Source organism: Myxine glutinosa, chromosome 1 (genome assembly GCF_964187855.1).
Source record: "Myxine glutinosa chromosome 1, kmMyxGlut1.1, whole genome shotgun sequence".
Classification (NCBI taxonomy): Eukaryota; Metazoa; Chordata; class Myxini; order Myxiniformes; family Myxinidae; genus Myxine; species Myxine glutinosa.
In genome coordinates, this window is record NC_136261.1 from 85,673,298 (window position 1) to 85,697,706 (window position 24,409).

At 42.9% G+C, this 24,409-nt stretch overlaps 1 protein-coding gene across 1 annotated transcript in view; it reads right to left on the minus strand.

The window, feature by feature from the left end:
- The window catches only part of LOC137425726 (BTB/POZ domain-containing protein KCTD12-like), a 161,437-nt gene extending 139,193 nt beyond the window's left edge, over window positions 1-22,244 (minus strand). Inside the window, exon 1 of the mRNA XM_068114464.2 lies at window positions 20,988-22,244. Coding sequence (XP_067970565.1) covers window positions 20,988-21,795 — 808 coding nt within the window. The 5' untranslated portion in view covers window positions 21,796-22,244. The remainder of the gene's footprint in view (window positions 1-20,987) is intronic.
- Between the last annotated feature and the right edge of the window lie 2,165 nt (window positions 22,245-24,409).

Here is a 24,409-nt window from a genome sequence, read left to right on the forward strand (position 1 = left end):
TTGGTTGAAAATTTGATGACAATAGCTCAAATGCAATCGTATGTCTAATGTAAATAAATATATGATGTAATGTAATGTAATGTAATAATGTTATGTAATGTTGTGTAATAATGTAATGTAATGTAATGTAATAATGTAATGTAATGTAATAATGTTATGTAATGTTATGTAATAATGTAATGTAATGTAATGTAATAATGTAATGTAATGTAATAATGTAATGTAATGTAATGTAATGTAATAATGTAATGTAATGTAATGTAATGTAATAATGTAATGTAATGTAATGTAATAATGTAATGTAATGTAATGTAATAATGTAATGTAATGTAATGTAATAATGTAATGTAATGTAATGTAATAATGTAATGTAATGTAATGTAATAATGTATGTATAATGTAAAAAAAGTTATGGCCCGCACAGACACACACACACACACACACACACACACACACACACACACACACACACACACACACACACACACACACACACACACACACACACACACACACACACACACACACAGAAGTGATTGCAAAACCCCATCTCCTGCTGTGCAAGGAACAGGCTAATAAATCACAAATAAAATGTTAGTTCTGTGTAATGATTGTATTCCTACATGTGTTGGCCTAATAACGTCCAACCTGAAACCCTCACTCATATGATGCAGTGAACACAGGTTCTAATCCCACATACCATATATTTCTCCATTGTCTAGAAATACGATATAAAATGACATTGATGTCTACGAGATGTCTACTCATGTCTGCGTGTTGTACGTTATTTATGTACAAGCTCTCACATGTACCTTAAATCACACACACCTCATCCCACCCCATCCTTTCTCCTGCCTCCTCCTACCCTACCTCTCCTTCCTAACTCCCACCTCCTCCCTGCGACAGGTGGTGGCTCGTGTGTATATAAGTTATGAATTGTGAAAAAATGACTGTTTAAAACCCCTAGTAAGGTATATCGTGGTAAAAAAAATGTGATCCTATAAAGTTTCATCGTGATTAACCTTGGGAGCTCCAAGGAATAGCATCACAAACAAACAAACAAACAATGTCTCTTTTTTTGCTTTTATATCGAAGATAGCACCGCTCCAAGCTCCTCATGAAATGAAGTAACATCCTAAGTGAAATCAGATCACACAAAAAGGTGAAACAATACGATATTATCGACTTAGATCTAGCAAATATGGCCTGTTCCACCTGGCCCGAAAAAATGACTATCACCGAAAAAAAAGGACAGCGGTCCACTATATATCGCCATGGCTTGCAAACAAACAAACATCGAAGAATATCACTCAAAGATGAGCAACAAAGTTGTTACAAATATTTAAACAAAAAGACAAACGAGATGGTATTCATAGAATACTTAGCCTGCACAGTCAACTTGGTGTAAGCCAACTCTTCTATTTTGAACGTTTCTCTTTTTTAGATCCAATATGGCTGCCAGACCACGTGAGCGATGACATCATAAATTAATATTCTCCAAATAATTGTTGCATAGATCATGCTCAACAAATTTCAAACTGATCAGACTAAGCGTTGTCCCTGTTGAATTATGACGTCATAATTATGGCACCAATGACGTCATAATTAACAACACCTATTCCACATATGGAGTTCTTTACAATGAGCCACGTTTCAATTTTTAAAATGCTGACATGGCAGACACTTTACTTTACTGAAATGCAGACACAAATGTTATATTTTCGTCAAACATCGTCGGAATTTCACCAAATCTGTTTTGGTCGTGTGTTAATATACCTCAGCGATTGACAAATCTGAAATCAGAATTTTATTTGAGGTCAAAATGACCCCGTGAGGTCGCTCCGTACTTTGCCTGCTCGTCATGTGCAGTGTGATAATTAATTCCATGCCCACTCTAGAGGACTCTTCTTCTTCACGGAATAACAACTTCCAGCTTCCAAACTGTACATCCAATCATCTTGAAATTTTACACACATGTTACACTTCATTACCTCTCCAATTATATAAAGTTTCACGTCCAACAATGAAGCGGTTCAAGAGTTATACATTTTTTAATATTTTCGTTTAATTATTTATATCTGCCAAACCACGTGACGTATCGCAATTTCCAAAAGGTCATTTTAGCAGACTGATATGCTGAACACATCTGTGAAGTCTCCCTCGATAGGATCAAAAATGAGGGAGGAGCTAGGTTTTAAAAGTTTATGCTTAAAAACGTCATACAGTGCATTCAGAAAGTATTCAGACCCCTTCACTTTTTTCACATTTTGTTATGTTGCAGCCTTATGCTGAAATCGTTTAAATTCATTTTTTCCCTCATCAATCTACACTCGATACCCCACAATGACAAAGAGAAAACAGGATTTTAAAAAGTTTTGCAAATTTATTAAAAAGAAAAAACTGAAATATCACATTGACATAAGTATTCATACCCTTTGCTATAACACTTGAAATTTAGCTCAGGTGCCTCCCATTTCTCTTGATCATCTTTGAGATGTTTCTGCACCTTGATTGGAGTCCACCTGTGGTAAATTCAATTGATTGGACATGATTTGGAAAGGCACACACCTGTCTATATAAGGTCTCACAGCTGACAATGCATATTAGAGCAAAAACCAAGCCAAGAGGTCGAAATAACTGCCTGCAGAGCTCAGAGACAGGATTGTGTCGAGGCACAGATCTGGGGAAGCCTACAAAAAAAATTCTGCTGCATTGAAGGTTCCCAAGAACACAGTGGCCTCCATAATTCTTAAATGGAAGAAGTTTGGAACAACCAGGACTCTTCCTAGAGCTGGCCGCCCCGCCAAACTGAGCAATCGAGGGAGGAGGGTGTTGGTAAGAGAGGTGACAAATAACCCAAAGGTCACTCTGCCTGAGCTCCAGAGATCCTGTGTGGAGATGGGAGAAACTTCCAGAAGGACAACCATCACTGCAACACTCCACCGATCTGGGCTTTATGGCAGAGTGGCCAGACGGAAGCCTCTCCTCAGTGAAAGACACATGAAAGCCCGCTTGGAGTTTGCAAAAAAGCACCTAAAGGACTCTCAGACTGTGAGAAAAAAGATTCTGTGGTCTGATGAAACCAGGATTGAACTGTTTGGCTTGCATTTTATACATATTGCATTGCATACCCAATCTGCCCCGAATGGCATACTCCCTTGTATGCATTGGACGAATGCCTGTCCTCTCCCCATTCCCCCTAAAGTGTCTGCCTCCCTTCACATTTTTTCAATGGCTTTTAAAACTTTCTTCTCAGTCAAAATCAAAGTATTCTAATGGGGGAAGATGGTCGGGGAGGGGGAGGTGCGAGGGGGCAGATGGGGTTTAATCGAGAGTCGGAATATCTTTCGAAAATCACTCCTGCCAAATTCGGAGACATGAGCCCCTATAATTTACAATAAATGTCATGGTCTCTCCACTGAAAGTGGAAAAGAGACTTGATGGTCTATAGTTGAGGTTGTCATTTCTTTGTGTGAATATGTGTCATTTGTCCATCAACAGTGATGACAATGACAATTATCCAAAACCGTACGGTAAGATCAATTCTACTGATTGCACTTTGCCTGTTGATATGTGGAAATATTGAAACAAAGTCAGGCGTGTGTGATTTCAAACATAAAGAAATGTTTATGTAGATTTTTAGCACGAATATGAAATTCTTACAACAGGAAATGAATGTTTATTGTCAGCATGAGATTGACTAATTTACCATGTGTGTCTGCCTTAGATCTGTTCATAACATCCAGAACCTTTCTGTAGGTCTCTGCTTGAGTAGAAAAAGATTTATAGCAAGAATTGTCGACTGAAATTAAATGTTTTTGTGACAACTAGGGCATGCCCGTACTATATCTATATCTAAAATTATATCCCCCCCCCCCTCTATTTACATGAAATGGTTTGGTCCAAAGCGAACGGCTTGCGAGTACGGTGACAATCCCCCCCCTCTATTTACATGAAATGGTTTGGTCCAAAGCGAACGGCTTCGGAGTTTGGTAAAGAAATCGCCATAGCGTGCCCAAACGCGCAGGAAAGCGAAAGAATCGCAAATTTAAGGAAATGCCCGTACTTCCGTAAGGAAGAGAAAAGAAATGAAAAGGAAAAACATTCCAAACCGCGAGGGAAAACAACACGGCACGTCGACACAACAACGTGTCCTGTGATTGGCCGTACGTCGCTGCCAGTAGCTGCCCCCCAAAAAAAGCTTTCACCGTCCGGCGACTGAATTTAAGGGGAAAAATAAAATGCTCTTCGCTTAAAACAACGCCCTTCGCTCTGACTGAATTGGGACAATGTTTTTATGTTTTTAATTGAATTACTATCCGTAATGGCGCACGCTCTCACGGGAGCTCCGGAAGGTCGTATATCGCAGTTACGATGAATCGCAAATTAGTTTTTATTAGTTTTAAAACATAGTTTAACGCCAACATAGCGCCAACATAGTTTGCAAACGTGAAATAAATGAATACGCTCTCAAATGTGCCGTCCGAGGCAGAGTCTGTTCGCCACGTTCGGCACAAGTGATAGCTCGCTGCTCTCTGATTGGTTGAATCGTTTTTTGGACATAGCTCGGTAACTGCTTGTCCGATTAATTTCAAACCTTGAAAAGGCACATCCTCGGGTCCCCAGCAATATACCTGGCAAGTTTCAAGTATATCGGACCGGTAGTTGTCGAGAAACAGCGGTCACAGACAAACATACATACAAACATACAAACATACAAACATACAAACATACAAACATACACACAGAGATTGCTGGAATTATAGATAGATATATTTGGTGGAATGAGAAGTCCCATGAAACTAGGAGCACTTGTCACATTTAAAAAAGAAACATAAATAACTATATTTTAGCAACTCAGTTTCAAGCTCAATCTTTCAATCACCTTCCATTGCTTGTTCGACCTGTCCGTTTCCCGACACACCATAATAATCAACGGATACTTTTTCCACGCAGAAGTCTTCCTTTCTTTGTCTTCAAAAGATGCCTTTCACACTTCATTTGAGAGATCTTCTCAACGAGTCGTTTGAATTTGAGCTTGAAATTGAAAATTGATATGTGTTGAAAACAATGATTCACAAATTTGGAGACTTGTTGTTGTTTTTTATCTCGATATAGTTGAGTGGAGATCCGCGTTTTCAATCAGAAATCTGCCAGATTGCAGCAGGATGAACTGTCCTATCATATTGCTAATGCGCAGCAAGAATAAAAAGGAAATTATGAATTTGGGCTGCAGGATAGTTCAGTTCATAGCATGTATTTCTCATTTTGCTATTTAATTTGTGTTTCCTTCCCAAATTAGATGATACTTAACTAAAAACTACCTTTTTGAGGCAAGGCCAACAAGGGGCACTGCATTACGGAGCATGACATCCCACAGAGAGGGACAAAAACCACTTGTTCAGTATTTATTTTTGCTTTAGGGGAGATTCCAGAGTAGCTTTTGAAAGGTAGGCCATTGGGTGGCATACCGTGGCCAAATATCCTGCTTGGTGTTTGTAATTAACACAACCTGTGACAAAATCTGGTAAAGGGCTGATTGGAAAACGCACATTTAAATCACTCTTAAAAGATGAACAGTGGGATTTGGAAACACACATTTTATGCGCTATTAAATAATTTGTGTAACGTAACGCTTGCTTACCATGCATTCTGACGTTGATGCATTCTAACGGGCTTGATTAAACCTTACTTTTATTCGACATATGATATGATTTTTTGGGGGTCCCTCATCGTGAGTAACACTCAAACCAAACAAAGCCATGATGCAACAAACCCGGGCAGTGTACAATCAGCAGAGGCCTACAGGCTTAATGTGTTAGGCCCACCAGAAAACCAGTATGGCGGCCATATTATTTTGTTTCGGCGCTATCGTGGGTGGAGTCAAGCAGCAGATGTGGGTGTCCAATCAATATGGGTGCACATTTCAAAAATCGACCCCAACAAGTACCCCAACAACAACAACAACAACTACAACAACAATAACAACAACAGCAATGCCAAGCATGACATGCAACATGTCGCAGTTAGAAAATGTACAAAAAAAGTACATTTTGGAATGTAAGCTGCCTTCTGTCATTTTCTGGTTTTATTTTTCTCATTCTTAATTTTTTTCAACAATTGTATCCAACGGCAGTCATATTGTCTTCACTGTCAATCATGCATCGTTGTGTGAACCACTTTCCCTCTGATACACTTTAAATTTGAGTATACCTGATTAGTTATTTATACCAATTACTGATAATTCTCTGAAAGGCCACATCCGCAATCACGTTTAAACCTCTTTTCCTTTTTGTCGATGACTCCACACTGTATCATACAGCACTCCAATTCCGCTTCTTCTTCTTCTTTTATATTGCAGCATGTGGCTGCAGGACTGCATCTTTGCTGGGAGTGTGACTGTGCCGCTGTTGGAGCACATTGAGAGATGAGAAGGCCCTTTTTAGGAATTTGGCGTTTGATCAGGGTGCCTGACGACACTGACTTACCCCTCACGAAGGACACTGTGGAATTGTTAACATCCACCAAACAATGCTAGTAGATGTGACACTAAGTGCACGCATTGATGAATGCAAAACACCAGGATGATAGTTTATAGCTGGGTTGAGAGTCGAACCTCAAACAGCTCAGAGGCTATAGTGTCGGCATACTTATAGGCTATGCTGCCAATCATACTACATCCCATCGATAGGCAGACAGCAGCTGTGTCACGTTCTGCTGAATTGGGAATTATTAGATGTGGGTCTGTCCTTCATCGGTCTGTCCTTCAATTATTAGCCATGATCATGATCATATTAGCCATTCAATTATTAGTCTGCCATGATCTTTCCTGGGAAAACCACATTTCAAATCTGGCCTCCAAAGCCAGTCGCCGACTGGGCATCCTCCGTCGTGCGAAGTCCTTCCTTGGCACACCTGAGCTCCTCACCACATACAAGGCTTTCATCCGCAGCTCAATGGAATACTGCTCTCCCATCTGGGCCGGTGCTCCTGCCTCACACCTAGCTCGTCTTCACGCTGTTGAAACCAAAGCATTCAGAATCATTGGAATCTCCCACGATGAAGCTCACTCCCAGGGCCTTTCACTCACTCACCGCAGGCAGGTTGGTGGTCTTTCCGTCTTCTACCGACTCCTCTCTGGCCTTGCCCCCCCCAGCTCTCTCTGGGCTCTGTCCCCCAAATATTCCTACAGGTCGCACAAGATCTGCCTGCAACCCTCTTATGGTTAAACTGCCAAAATCAAGCCTTTCTGCTCACCTTCACTCCTTCATTCCTCTTTTCTCCCGCCTCTGGAACAAACTCCCTCACTCTCTTCAATCCCACTCCACCCTCCAGGTCTTTAAAACAGCTGTTCACCACCATCTCTTATCTTCCCCCATCCAAAACCTTGATCTTTTCTACCCCCGTTAATTTCACCCCAAATCCTACACTTTTTTGAAATACCAACTTCTGTCCTGGAAGTCCTTGGTGTTCTTGTGTTTTACACCTCCCCCCCCCCCCCCCTTCCCACACCTCCTCCCCCCAGGCCCTCTCCCTCCCGCACTTCTCCCTGCTCTCAGGTGTTGTGTTTGTGTGCTTCCCCTTCTCTCCCCATCTTGTCTTCCGCTCCCTCTTTTTGTATGTTTTGTTTGTCTGGTTGATTTGTTTGTGAAGTAAATGTTAGCTCTTTCACAAGCCTCGATTCAGTATACAAAAAAAAAAGAAGAAAAAAAATTCGAAAATGTCCTTCATCGGAAATGTCCTGAAAATCTAGCAGTCTCACCCTCTCCTCAAATTAACCCATCTATCTATTCCATGGTCAGCAACTGCAACAGGTTCAGTCACTTGAAGTTAAATTCCTCACCAATTACCCATAACTTGTCCTGGGCCGTCGATATAACAAAGCTTGCCACCAAAGCCAGCCGCAGACTGGGCATATTTCATCGTTACAAACTTTACTTGAAAAATCAGAACTACTCACAGCCCTCAAAGTTTTTGTCTGCAGCTTAATGGAGTACTGCATTTCCTTAGGGGCTGAGCATCATGCGTATCTCCATTGCATTCTGTGGAGTCTAAAACTCTCAAAATTGTTGGAATCTCCTGGGATGAAGCCAAAGCACAAGGACTGCTGATCTCAGATCACAGACAAGTTGGTAGTATTTTAGTTTTTTGGCTGCCTCTCCTCCTACTTTAACTTTCACTTCTTTCTCAGCCATCTGACCCCCTACAACTTCCAGGATGCACACTTTTTTTGCAGTAACTCCCACCTGGTTAAATTTGCTAATTTCCAGGCTGACAGCATGGCTCAACTCCTTTGTTCCTCGATTCTCCCATATGTGGAACTGCCTTCTAGAAGCTGAGCTTAGCTATTCTTCCCATCTGTGCTTCAAGCCGGCAGTTCCCTTGTTTGTGGCGTCCAAGACTTGCGCTGTTGCCATACTGCCAATTCATAAACTCCATCACCTTGCTCTACCACGAGACTCAATCTTGTAACTTGGGAGGGAGATGAATAAATGTAAAAGGGCAATGCAACTTGGAATGCATCTGTGAACCAATAAATACACAAATAGACAAACAGCTACTGACAGGGTTGGGTATTTTCTCTGATTTGGTTGGACTGGCTTGCCGAAAATCCATATCATATAGTCCCATTACGTAATGTTTGCAATTTTCTTGGTTGGCCCAAGTTGCAACAGGCAAACACATAGTGTGCGAACTGTTGCAAATTGAGTTTTTAAGGTCATTTTAGCAATCCCCTCTGATATTTCGTATAAGATTATCATTTTGCATAAGCAAAAAAGCTTTCTTCCTGCATTAATTTACTTGTTATAACGGTTAGAGGATCCCAAAGTGTTCCTATTAATCTTTGATGCTGAGAGCCTGGGACAGGAAATTCGTCAGAGGAAAAGATGGGCCACATGGGAGAGCAGCAAAAGGGTCTAGCTCTTAAGAGACAATATTGGGAAACTGGACCATGATGCTTAAAAATATGATGGCAAACATGATGGATGATTTAAAAATCAAATATGAATGAAATAGGTTCATGCTAAAAACATAACGTGGAGGAAAATGGAGTGACCGGTAACGACCAGATACACCTTTTATCCCATACAAAGATGATGATGATGATGATGATGATGATGATGATGATGACCAACATGTCGTGCTCTTAATTAATTATGGTTGGAAGGGAAAAATTCAGTTCAAGGCTATCTACATAATAGGTACAAAAAATGGTAGCATTTATGACACAACTTCACCATCATGATACATTTCCTTCCACTCCAAAACTTTTCTTTCTTACCACCATCACCATGACCTGCTATGATTCCGCAACTTCGAACGTCCGTTTCCCCAAAATCTCTATACTCAACCTCTCCCAGTCCAACCGTCTATGTATTACATCTAGATGACCTCTCATGAGACATATGCAGGTAATAAAGGGAAATATAATATACACATGACAACATCTGATCAGCTCGTTAAACGAAGGCAAGGGCCTTGGTCCACGATGCAGCTCCCTCTGCTGGCATTTCATCCAATTACAGTTACTCAGATCTTAATTCGGATAAAAACCCCAAATACAAGTCCTGAAAGCTCAGAGGCGAGCATGTTATCCTGCTATCAATATCAATTCTGTCTTTAAAAAGAATACCAAAATCTAAAAATGCAGACATCAGCAGATGCCCGGTGGCCTTAATAGGTAAAGTTTGCAGCCGGATTCACACCTTCATCTCTGGAGTGAACCTCAGAATCGACCCCTGTATCACCTGTATGTTCACTCTTTGCTTGACTGAGACAATCTTCATTTTCCCTCAAAATACAGGATGCCACCATCTAGCTGTCAGGCTGTCAAATCAGGCAATCAATGTGTGAAACCGAGGCTGTGGCGACTCATTTCACTGCCCCCAATTGATCCCAGCTTTGTGTGGGGTTGACGGAGCTCAAATCTTTCAAGCAACGACTGGTAGGCCTGATGTTCGAGTGGCACGAGAGTTTAGGCAGGGATTTGAAATTTGTTCAACGACAACTCACCTTCTCCTTGCAAAAAAAAACTTGACGTCCGACAACTAATGCGAGCAGACGGAACACCCATCTTAAGGTCCAGTTGAGGGACCGTGTCCACTGTGTAATGCAACACCCTACCTTGAAGTGCCAATCTTGACTCTTCATAGTCAGGTCATGAATTGAAACATGGCGAGACATCTCGAAGACAAACTCACCACCTCGGCATCTTCCTGTGGGACTCATGTGGGAAACCATGAGATCCTCATTATTGGCAAGAAAATTAGGTGAGTTATAAAAATGTTTACAAACACATGCACCAAACCATCTCGACCACCACTTGATACAAGTGGTACAAGGTGGTTTGAAAAAGAAAAAAAAACCTCTGTGTTCGTGCTTTGTAAAGAAAGCCAATCAACAATTCATAGGAAGCTGTTGAAGGCTGCCCTCCCTCGTTCCATTGCTCCAGTTCCACAAACTGACCCTTTCATTCGTGTCCCTGTGTGTCAGAGCGACGACTATGCATGGGGAGACAAACCTCGGGTTATGTGAGCACTGCCCAAAGCAGATACTGTAGAGGTTTATTACTCCCGCCAGGGAGTAATGCATTCGATCGTGTCTGTGTGTGTGTGTGTGTGTGCGTGTGCGTGTGTGTGTGTGTGTGTGTGTGTGTGTGCTCGTGTGTTTGTGAACAATATATCTGGAAAAGTTCTGAACGGATTTGGATGAAAGTTGGTGGGATGATTGCCCTTGGGATGAGGAAGAATTGATTAGTTTTTGGTGAAGCTCAGGATATTATTCCGGATCCAGGAATTTTTTAAAGGATTTTTTTACCATTTGAAGATAGGGCTCATTTTTTTTAACATTATCTTATATATATTCTATATTTAACATTGTGATATGAAAATAGTTTGCATATTTGTTGTAAATGTAGTTTAAACTCGTGATTATGCGTTAGAGCGGTGTATTGTTTTTAGCAGCGTCGTCTTCAATGTTTATTTTTTTTTTTTTAATAAAGACATATTCTGTCATTTTTAAACCACCAAAGTGTGTATTAGGTTTCCCCGTTTCATAAAATGTATCGTTTGATACGTATAATGCTTTAAAACTGTTTTCTTTTTGTTTGTTTTTTTTACCTCAGAAGAGATATCAACATTTACCTCAGCGAATGTCAATCGCAGTGTCAGTATTTGATGAACTTATAAAGACTTAGGTGACTTATAAGTGTGACCAGCATGTGCACGGGATTCTTCCCAGAAGAATGAGTCGTCGCATTAGCTTGTACGACTTAAAATGAGAGTTTTGTTTTGACGTTTGGGCCAGTTTTACATGTTGTATCCCTAAGGAATGAAACGAACGTTTTTCTGGCTTACAATTTTATTTGAAGTCACACATGCCTCAAAATACACTCACTTATATGGAATTGAACGCTGAATCCGAAAATGTAAGTGAAATTGCCTTGTTTTTTTTAACATTATCTTCTATATATTCTAATATATATATATATATATATATATATATGTGCAGTGTCTGCCTTGTGTTGTCTTGTCTTGTGTTGTCACTGAACTACTCCCTCAAACTTTTGTGAAATCGTACTATTCCAACTTGACCCACGGCGGGAGTATGCGCTCTACTGAGTGGCGTTCTAGTTCTTCTTTTAATTGTATTTTTCCTGGCTACCTCTCAAGATTTTGAGAACCAAAGATAGGATGGTGTGTGGCAGGTTCATCCTTGGATAGTCGTTCGTCTCTTAACAATGACTACTACTACTACTACTACTACTACCTTAACACCCCCCAAATAATCTTAATTTCCTGTTCGGTTAGAGATGGGGAACGTTTGGCCCGAGTGTTTTCGTGAACTGGCTGACCAAGCCTCACATTTGCCTGGAGTGGATGTGGGCAGTAATTTATCATTTAGCCGCCTGGGTGCTGATGATAACTCACCAACTCTTTGCTGAAGACACCATGGGATCTTCAACATCCAGCAACTAATGCCACAGCCTGGTGTTGGCTTAACGGTTAATGTGGCTGGCTTGAGATCTTAGTGTCCTGAGTTTGAGCCCCTGTCGTGTCGTTGAATTAACACCAGGTGGGTTGACTCAGCCTCTCATCCTTCTGATGTCAGCAAAATGACTACCAGCTTACTGGTTACAGAGAGGCATTGCATCAGCGGCAGCCACGCTCCCAGGAAATGATGCAACCAGCAGCTGCAGACCGCACACGAACCACCAACTAATGCTGGCACATGGTTCTCCAGCTTAATGTAGATTTCAGGGATGGACACACTTGCGATGCCATGCCACACCTGTGGAACACCAATCTGATCGTTTAAAGTGGGGTCGAGATTCGAACCCCGACTAGGTCAGCTCAAAGGTAAGTAGGTGCACGACCTCTGCACCATCCTCTCATACGTCACAACAACACGATGGAATGTGACTTACAGTGGGTTCAACTTAAAATATGGATGAATGTGAAAACTATCTGAATTATTCTTCATATTGATTACTCGGGATGGGGTTTTGGAATTTATACATTATATACTTCTCCATCAATCCATCGTTTCCCCCAATACATACTTACAACGAACTTCAGGGGGAAATAGCGAGGCAACTAAGGTTCCTTTGGGATGTGCAAACCAAAGATTCTGGTCAAATAACCTTCAGCACTGTTCAGAAAACCCTACTTTATTTATAAAAGAACACACACACACACACACACACATATATATATATATATATATATATATATATATATATATATATATATATATATATATATATATATATATATATATATATATATATATATATATATATATAATCCTACAAAAGTGAGGCTAGCATTTCATCCTGATCAGGTCTACTGGATTATGGAGGGGCAATGCACTTATATTTGAGCTGCCTTGGCTGGGTTCGATTCTTGACTCGACATTCCATATTTCGATTATTACCCTGCGCTCGTGAAGTGAAAAGAGGGTTCGGCATTCGGTTGCGTGCAGTGTGGCGTACGCATGTGTGGTGTACAGACATGCGTGCGTGTCTGCATTTTTAAAATTCATTTTCTCAGCAACGGTTAGTCCGATTGACAAAATTTTTTGCCATAGGACCGCCTCCACCTGTAGAAGTTTTCATTCATAATTGTGACGTCATTGGTCACGTGGTACGGACGCCATCTTGGATAAATGTTACACCTCGATATCTCTGAAACCGCTCAATGGAAAAAATTGAAACATGATGCAACCCTGGTGTTGGGCTAGCGGCTAGGGTGTCAGCTTAGGATCCTAGGATCCTGGGTTCGGAATCCCGGTCGATCGCTGAATTAACGCCAGGGGGGTTGACTCAGCCTGTCATCCTTCCGAGGTCGGCTAATTGAGGACCAGTTCACTGGTAATTCCCTGGTTGTCGTTAAAGGCGGCAAAAAGGGTTGGCGTCAGGAAGGGCATCCGGCCGTAAAACATTGCTTCAAAAAGGGGACCGAAAAACAACAACAACCACGGTTCCCGAAAAAGGCCAACCCCCGCTTGCGGGAAAAATGGCCTCTAAAGGTGGTTATTATATTATGCATTGCCAAGTAAGTATAATGCTTCATCTGATCAGTATGATTTTTTTTCTTGGACCCCTCTGCCTGTATAATTTTTTATTCATAATTATGACGTAATAGGTCACGTGGTACAGGCGCCATCTTGGAAACCGAAAAACGGATTATTGCACCTCTATATCTCCAAAACCATTCCATGGAAAAAATTGAAACAGGGCTCATTGTAAAGAACTCCGCATATGGAATAAGTGTTGTTAATGATGACGTCATTGGTGCTTTAATTATAACATCATAATTTGACAGGGACAACGCTTCGTCTGATCAGTTTGAAATGTATTGAGCGTGATCTACACAACAATTATATTAGAGAATATAAATTTATACTGTCATCGCTCACGTGGTCTGGCAGCCATATTGGATCAAAGAAAAAAAAATGTTCAAAACCAGAAGAGTTGGCTTGTACCAAATTGACTGTGCAGGGTAAGTATTCTATGAATACCTTCTATAGTTACTCATGTATACCTTATATACTCATGTATCACAAGGTGTGCCATCCCATGGGTATATGTTGAGCTGGGTGTCCAGCCATCTTGTACCAAATTAGCTGGTGGAAGTTAAATATCGCAACAAAGAGTAAATAAGTTATTGCAGGTACGCAGAACAAATTCCAAATTATATGCCCTGACAACCATTGGGAAGACAAAGGTAAACCACCCAGTGTAATCCTTGCCATGACACTGATTTAGCAGCACTGAAACAGTCTTCAGGCAAATAGTGAAACAGGGACAAAGCAGACTGAAAAATATGCTCGATACTACATATTGACAGACACACATTGAACGTGCTTGCTCAACCAATGTAATTATATAGCTAGTGATCAAATACTGCGACTATGACAAATAATTAATGATAATGGTAGTTGTTTGAACATTGCAATTAAGAAAAACAAGGACAGTCTTAATTACTTAATATGATCAGCATGCAACTTATATGGAAGCTTCTGGGGTCAACTTAATTGGTGACTTAAGGCGACTACAGATCAAAAAAGGTCAACGGTCAACCCTACATGGGAAAGAATTAAAATTTGGCCTTGGTCAAGAGCCAATGATTTGTTGTGATATATAGGATGCGATGCTGTGTGCGATGGCATTGCCATACACAGCAAGCACTTGCAAGCTGGCATGACCATCGTCTTCATATCTCCTCTGCAAGACATCATAGCCTATGATGCATCATGGTATCACTGGGCTATCATCAGCACCATCTCTAACCTTGGAGACCCAATACATGCAATGCCAGGAGGCTGTTACAGCAGCCATAAACCAAGAAGAATCTCGATGTAGCAAGGCGGTCAGTACTACACCACACATAGACCAAATTTTTGGGGTTTTTTGCAAAAAAAAATTTTGCACCTCTATATTTTTGCAAAATTTAGGGTATATTACCTCAGACAGACCATTTGTGAGGCATATCCAGCTAAAAATTCCAACAAAAGCTCACTGTGCTTCCTGATCTATGGCTATCTCGACTGGTAGTACACAGAAGGCCTTTAGTCAACATATAGATTAGTCAAAATTCGATCACAAGAGCAACAAGGCAGCGAACTTGACACTAATTATACAAATAAGAGTGATAATTAAATTAATTTTCTCATTACAAATTATTACAATGCAGGTACATATCTGATGTCAAATCCTGCATTTATAAGTGCCATAGTGTGGTAGTCTAAGTTGCGAAGGCTAAGTTGGCCTGTCTTGGTAGACAAGTTAAACAATGGATTTTATCAACTGAAAGCCAATAGGAGTACATTAACCGCCGTGGAAATTTAGATGCAGATGACATTTCGAGCATTCGTCCTTCATCAGAACAATTAACGCTCAAATCGCCATTCTCACCTCACTTGCCAGGGCGGTAAAATACTCTTATCGGCTTTCAATTGATACAACACGTTGTTTAATTTCACGAGCTTGCATCTCCTGCCAAGCTTCCTCAGGGTGTTAACACACCCAAACACATGATGACTTCAGTCTCTCAATATAAATGTGCAGTCACACTGTGACATGGCAGAACAACTGAGGAACACACCCAAACACATGATGACTTCATTCTCTCAATATAAATGTGCAGTCACACTGTGACATGGCAGAACAACTGAGGAACACACCCAAACACATGATGACTTCAGTCTCTCAATATAAATGTGCAGTCACACTGTGACATGGCAGAACAACTGAGGAACACACCCAAACGCATGATGACTTCAGTCTCTCAATATAAATGTGCAGTCACACTGTGACATGGCAGAACAACTGAGGAACACACCCAAACGCATGATGACTTCAGTCTCTCAATATAAATGTGCAGTCACACTGTGACATGGCAAAACAACTGAGGAACACACCCAAACGCATGATGACTTCAGTCTCTCAATATAAATGTGCAGTCACACTGTGACATGGCAGAACAACTGAGGAACACACCCAAACACATCATGACTTCAGTCTCTCAATATAAATGTGCAGTCACACTGTGACATGGCAGAACAACTGAGGAACACACCCAAACGCATGATGACTTCAGTCTCTCAATATAAATGTGCAGTCACACTGTGACATGGCAGAACAACTGAGGAACACACCCAAACACATGATGACTTCAGTCTCTCAATATAAATGTGCAGTCACACTGTGACATGGCAGAGCAACTGAGGAACACACCCAACCACATGATGACTTCAGTCTCTCAATATAAATGTGCAGTCCCACTGTGACAAGGCAGCGCAACTGAGGAACACACCCAAACACATGATGACTTCAGTCTCTCTATAGAAGTGTGCAGTCACACTGTGACATGGCAGAACAACTGAGGAACACACCCAAACACATGATGACTTCAGTCTCTGCATGGAAATGTGCAGTCACCCTGTGACATGGCAGGGCAACTGAGGAACACACCCAAACACATGATGACTTCAGTCTCTCTATAGAAATGTGCAGTCACACTGTGACATGGCAGAACAACTGAGGAACACACCCAAAACACATGATGAATTCAGTCTCTCCATAGAAATGTGCAGTCACACTGTGACAAGGCAGCGCAACTGAGGAACACACCCAAACACATGATGATTTCAGTCTCTGTATAGAAATGTGCAGTCACACTGTGACAAGGCAGCGCAACTGAGGAACACACCCAAACACATGATGACTTCAGTCTCTCTATAGAAATGTGCAGTCACACTGTGACATGGCAGAGCAACTGAGGAACACACCCAAACACATGATGACTTCAGTCTCTCTATAGAAATGTGCAGTCACACTGTGACATGGCAGAGCAACTGAGGAACACACCCAAACACATGATGTCTTCAGTCTCTCTATAGAAATGTGCAGTCACACTGTGACATGGCAGCGCAACTGAGGAACACACCCAAACACATGATGACTTCAGTCTCTCTTTAGAAATGTGCAGTCACACTGTGACATGGCAGAGCAACTGAGAAACACACCCAAACACATGATGACTTCAGTCTCTCTATAGAAATGTGCAGTCACATTGTGACATGGCAGAACAACTGAGAAACACACCCAAACACATGATGACTTCAGTCTCTCTGTAGAAATGTGCAGTCACACTGCGACATGGCAGAGCAACTGAGGAATACACCCAAACACATGATGACTTCAGTCTCTCTTTTAAGTGTGCAGTCACACTGCGACATGGCAGAACAACCGAGGAACATACACAAACACATGATGACTTCAGTCTCTCTATAGAAGTGTGCAGTCACACTGTGACAAGGCAGCGCAACTGAGGAACACACCCAAACACATGATGACTTCAGTCTCTCGATAGAAATGTGCAGTCACACTGTGACATGGCAGAGCAACTGAGGAACACACACAAACACATGATGACTTCAGTCTCTCTATAGAAATGTGCAGTCACACTGTGACATGGCAGAGCAACTGAGGAACACACCCAAACACATGATGTCTTCAGTCTCTCTATAGAAATGTGCAGTCACACTGTGACATGGCAGAGCAACTGAGGAACACACCCAAACACATGATGACTTCAGTCTCTCTATAGAAATGTGCAGTCACACTGTGACATGGCAGAGCAACTGAGGAATACACCCAAACGCATGATGACTTCAGTCTCTCTATATAAATGTGCAGTCACACTGTAACATGGCAGAGCAACTGAGGAACACACCCAAACGCATGATGTCTTCAGTCTCTCTGTAGAAATGTGCAGTCACACTGTGACATGGCAGAGCAACTGAGGAACACACCCAAACACATGATGACTTCAGTCTCTCTATAGAAATGTGCAGTCACACTGTAACATGGCAGAACAACTGAGGAACACACCCAAACACATGATGACTTCAGTCTCTGTATGGAAATGTGCAGTCACACTGTAACATAGCAGAGCAACTGAGGAACACACCCAAACACATGATGTCTTCAGTCTCTCTATAGAAATGTGCAGTCACACTGTAACATGGCAGAGCAACTGAGGAACACACCCAAACACATGATGACTCCAGTCTCTCTATAGAAATGTGCAGTCACACTGTGACATGGCAGAGCAACTGAGGAACACACCCAAACACATGATGACTCCAGTCTCTCTATGGAAATGTGCAGTCACACTGTGACATGGCAGAGCAACTGAGGAACACACCCAAACACATGATGACTCCAGTCTCTCTGTGGAAATGTGCAGTCACACTGTGACATGGCAGAGCAACTGAGGAACACACCCAAACACATGATGACTCCAGTCTCTCTATGGAAATGTGCAGTCACAATGTGACATGGCAGAGCAACTGAGGAACACACCCAAACACATGATGACTCCAGTCTCTCTATGGAAATGTGCAGTCACACTGTGACATGGCAGAGCAACTGAGGAACACACCCAAACACATGATGACTCCAGTCTCTCTATGGAAATGTGCAGTCACACTGTAACATGGCAGAGCAACTGAGGCAGCCAATAACGCCATGAGCAATAATCTCTGCATGACCAGATTATAATGCACTACTGAACAACACAGACTGGGCACTGATTAACACTGAAGCTAAATAGCCAGGTGCACTGGCACAGTGAGATAGAACATGGCACAGCGCGCAACACTTTGAGGTGAAGCGCAACAGTAAAATCATCAGCATTGATGGAATGCAACATCACACCACAAAATGTAAGCCATCAACACATTGTACAAAGATTTGGGAACATCCTGCAACAACATAATACTGTATGGGACAAGTAAATTAGAACAAGTACCTGTACTGTACAAGAGGCTACAGACATTAAGCGTTCCATTTGAAAAATGAAAATCAAAGAAAAATCTGAAAAACCGTCCGCTTCCATCCCTCACTTAATTTATACAATCTCTGATGTTGTCCTGGGCTGGTAGGATGGCCTGGAGCAGTGTTTCTCAAATGGTGGGTCGTGACCCCAAATGAGTGGGTTTCCGAGTGGGTCGCGAGCGGTCTGTGCTAAGTATTAACTCAAGTCCTGGAGATGTTCCCAACTACTTATCCATGTGAACTTGCATTCTCAATCTTAGTAGTGATCAAAACTAAAGCCAGAGACAGTCTGATGGATGTCGAGAGCGACCCATGATGTTCGCTGTGTAAGGCTCGTCTACAAATTGACATGTTGAGTGCAAAAAGGCAATACAAATGGCACAGGTTCCAGTCTTTTTGTTACTCCTGTAGTCAGGCTTGACACTATTAGGCCCAGCCAACTTTTCTCCACCTGGGTTAAAAAAAAATTCCCAGTAAAGTTGTTTTTTTCAAAATCCCCATTCCTGTGTTGTTTTTTTTTTCAACCCTTGTACTGGGATAACAGAGGGTTGTGGTGACCAAATACCAGGACGGGTGGTCATCTGGTAGATCTGGCTGAGAAACTCCGGCCTAGAGGTACACACACTCACCTCTCAGCTGTCTAGCCTGGGTTTGAATCTCGGCCCAGCTGAAAACTGTCATCCTGATGTTTCACAGACAGCAGGACGATTTATCAAATTGTGTGCCATCCCTCGGATGGACGTTATACTGAAAGTACCGTCTACCGGCACTAGTTGGTGGACGTTAAAGATCCCACCAAGAGTAGGCATGTGTCCTTCGTGAGGAGAAGGCGAGTTATCGCCGTCAGCAGAACAAATTACAAATTCCTGCCCTGACTTCCTGAGTTAAGCGGAGTGGTGACCCCACCAGGACTGTAGCTTAGTAGCTGCTTTATCATAGGGCATGGCACATGATGATGATGAAGATGATGATGAATGTTGTCGTCTTCAAGAAAGTGAGTTTAGGTGTCCTGATCTCGATCTTCTCGCTTTTTTGACGTAACATTATTGGTGTTATAAACAAAAAATGAAGGCACCAGCAGGTGAGTATAGCTGTCCAGCAGGTGAGTATAGCTGTCCAGCAGGTGAGTATAGCTGTCCAGCAGGTGAGTATAGCTGTCCAGCAGGTGAGTATAGCTGTCCAGCAGGCTGAAGACAGACATTGTGACAACTGAGTGGTCTTCATCAAGGACTGTATCGGCATTGTACTTGGTTCCAGACAGACGATGCCTGACGCACGGTCATGGACGAAGATCACTCAGTTGTTGAAAGGTCAGACCTGAGCCTTGCCTGCTGGACCGCAATCAGAGTTGGTGGTGCCTGGAATTTTTGAGTATATATTCAAGCGCATTCCTGCCACACTTCTTCAATATTGTCTGCACTGTAATATCCAAGTATTTAAAGAATCCGTTGTAACTACTTATTAAGTAGCCATTATTAGAAAGCCTGTCATTACAATCACAGCCAGACAAGAAAATTTCCATGCACTCTTTCTTGAAAGTCTCTAGTTTAACATGCACATTAAATATTGCGCTTTTTATATATAACCTTCTCTATTGGGGTCGTGTCTGTAAGTTTAAAGATTTTTGGTTTTACAAAAACATTTCGCACAAAAGACTATTTGGCCCATTTAACCTACTATATCACAACATCAACCCCCTGGTAACACTAAAAGATGAAATTATTCAAAATCCCAAACCTATATTTATATGTATCTTCTACCCCCATTAATTCACCCCAAATCCACTTTTTTTTTTTTGAAATACCGACTTTTTTCTTTCCTGGAAGTTCCAGCAGTGTCCATGTGTTTTATACTTTCCCACCCCCCGCCTTCCCATGCCTGCTCCCCCCAAGCCCTCTCCCTCCCACAGATCTCCCGATGTCTCTGTTCTCTGCTGTTGTACTTGTGTGCTTCCCTCTCTCTCCCCATCTTGTCTCCCGCTCTATTTTTTTTCTATGTTTTGTGTGTCCGTTTGTTGTTGTTTTTGTGATTGATGTTAGCTCTCACACGAGCCTCGATCTTGTATACAAAAAAATAAATATAAAAAAATCTCACTCAAAGTGCATGCACCCTCCAATTGCTCATCCATCCCAAGACTCACGGTAAAAGACGTACTCGGTGTAACTTCCCCAAACCTTCTCCTCGTTCTGGGAAGCTCCATGTGCCGTAAGACCACCACCGCTGCACGCTGCCAGCACGAACCCGGCCTCGGCGAGCCTGTCGAACGCCTGCTCAGGGCACGAGAGGGAGAGCCACAGGCGGCTGGAGTAATGGTCCGGTTCGGATTCCCGGCGCTCCGAGAGACCGTCGCCGAACACGTCGCGGGCCAACCCGGCTCGACCGCACACCGCGATGCGAGCAGCTCGACGAAGACGAGCCTCGGCTCCCCCATCCCTCGACAGAGAGTACGAACCACGGCAGGCCAGCGTCAGGTAACCCGGTTTTGGATGTCGGACCCGTCGGGCTACGTGGTGTTGAAGTTGTGGTTGCTGTTGACCACTGTTTGGTGTGACCGTCGTGGCTTTTGCCGTGAGCAGCTTGGCCAGACCGGCGAGCTGGAAATAGTCTGCCTCCCTCCGCAAGCGACTAAGCTCTGGAAAGTGCTCGGGTAGGACCAGCTGGTGGTCCCGCAGGTAGTCCAGCACATACCGGAAGAGGAATCCATCGCGGTCTATGAAAAACCGTCCGCGACCATCCCTCGCCAACTCGTAGTCTTCGCCTCCGTCTGATCCTCCACCTCGACCTCCAAACAAGCGCCACAACCTCGAGTCTGGCGCGCTCGTGAGGGTCGCCAGCCGGGTCACGTAGATCTGTCCACCAACATTGAGCTCAACGACCTCGGGGAGGAGCAGATCTCCTCCATTCGCCTGCGCTGGACGCTGCGAGCTGCCAGAAGCTGGCATGGCCATTGCTTTCCCTCTCTTTCCCGTCCTCTCTACCTGTTTCCCTCTCCTACATGCATCCACAACTCCACGGTAGCCGCTACGACCGCAGTTTTCTTACATGCACAGCGAATTCCTTCCTGAATGCACTTCCCACGTGTCACAACCTTTCCAGGATCTCGTGCACATACAATCTGAGTACAGATTCACTCATAGCTTCTCATACCTGTATAGTATAGGCTCTCACCTCCAATTCATCGGCTCCACACACCGTGGCTCCCTCCAGCGTCCTCCCGGATCTCCAGCTCACTCTCTCCTTTGCTCTGAACTGTGACCAATTTTAAAGCCTACACTGTACGTCTGTGCTCTGTGCGCCCTTCTTTGCTTGGGTTCCTGAGATTAGTCCATAAGTCGTCCCTGCAGAGACCCAAGTAGCTCCCAGGGCTTCCCTGGCAGGGCGCGCCGCGGATGCTCCCTCTCCGCTTCGGCCAGGCGTGGAAGGAGGGAGGGTGTAAGGGATGAGAGGGAGGGATAGAAAGCTGGGCAAAGCGGGCTGAACACAGAAAGGGAAGGAGATGTGGAAGGTGAGAGGAGGGAGCAAGATATGGAGAAAGAGAGAGGGGGGATGGAGGGAGGGGTAGGGATGGGGAGTAGGGAGGGGGGGGGGAGAGAGAGAGAAGGATAGAGAGAGAGAGAGAGAGAGAGAGAGAGAGAGAGAGAGAGAGAGAGAGAGAGAGAGAGAGAGAGAGAGAGAGAGAACTAAAGGTTGGGAAAAGAATATATCAATATGTCTTTATTTTGGAAAAAGGCTGGAACAATATGACACAGAGCGTCACAAGGACTGTAAGGTCGCTCCCTCGGTGCAGCCAGCACACCCGGTGGGCTCTGTAGCCCAAGAGATCAGAGCCTTTCCTCCCTGCCAGGCATTAATACCTGTAGCAATTAAGGAGCACTCCGCAGGCTTCCACACGAGGTGGCAGATGGAACGATGGAGGTCATCCGGCCTCGAGAAACCACTGCCTGGGCAGGTAACGATCACATCCTGGTCCCTTTTAAATGGATTAGGGCTGCGATAAGGTGGCAGTAAATAGAGATGGGAGATAATTACATCACATATTTTTCCCTTCTTTCGCCAATTAATAATTTGGGAGGAAAACGCAGTGAATTACATCCTGCTGCGCCTCTTTGAGGCCAGGCTGCTATCACCACCACAAATGTCTGGATGGATGTCGTGACAAATTGGGAGTGCAGTCAGCCGTGCTGAGACGCAACACGTGTGCGCAGATATTCCTTAAGAAATTAGGTCGCGGTCAAATAACCATTTACAAAGTTATCAAAACAAAAGTCCTGCAATGATTTCCCTTCATATTCGAGGTGCTGGTGCAATGTTGCTGATGCCTGCATGACGACGCCTCTACAATGACATTGATAATCAGGTCAATGTGAAATTGATTTTGCCGCCAGAGGAAATCTGGCGCCTCTAGATGCTTCTTGTTATCCGTCCAACTAATGCTGGGTTGCAATAGTCAAGTTGTCTTTTGCATGTCTGTCTGTCTGTCTTTTGCCAACATAAAATATGGACATCACTGTGAGCAGACAGTAGGATGCTGAAAAATTCAGGAGGCCCCTTGATAATTTGTACTACATCCTGCCAGGACCAATAACGATTGTAGAATCCTGTGCACGCAATGGAAAATTGACGCATCGCCAGAGACCTGGAGCACTGAGCACCTGCTGGGTGAGCCATATTCTCAGATGTCGGCGGGGAACCTCGCACGCAGGACGTGTAGGCAGTCGGAACCACATAGCCGAAAGATAACTTTGCTCTAACTGACTGTAAGATGTGTTCTGCTTCCAGTGCTTCTTTCAAAAAAAGAAAGTTGCTCCAAAAAAATCTTCGGCACTTCTGATATTTGGACCTTTGGCTATTATTTGGCTATTATTGGACCTTTGCTTGTTTTTTTTTTCTGAGATGTAGTGGAAAATGCGAATGTCTGATAGATCACAGGTGGGTGGTTCTGGAATGGCACTTCATCAGCAGATTGAAATGGTTCTTTTATTAAGATCAATAACTGGGGGAAAAAAATGGACAACATATATATATACAGACTTGGCATTTAATATGGAATGTTTTTTTTATGGGGGTGAACTTACTTTTCAAGATGTCTTAGAACCAAAAGTTAATTGGAATTATGTTGAAATTATTCTAGATTTTGTTAATGTGACCTTTAAAAGAAACAAAAACCACATTTGACATTTCGAAACAAATAAATTGATCCTTGAAAGTGATGTAAACTGATATCGAACTCAATTCACGGACAGTACTGTGTTAAACTTCTGTACGTTTTCCAGAAGTATCTCTTTATTTTGCACATCAGCCAAAATATATATTTTTTAAAAACAAAAGTTAAATTACGACTGGGATTACGGACAGTAAAATTACACTTCAGTACTTCGTGTAACCCCCACGAGCATTCAGGAGAGCACGTACACGTTGAGGCATGCTGTTCACGAGATTTGCCAAGGTTTGGACAGGAATCGCTTGCCATGCAGTGACAATAGCCTGCTGCAATTCACGCACAGAGGGCGGCTGCTGGTCCAAGTGGTCGATTTGACGCGTTAATTCTGCCCACAAGTTCTC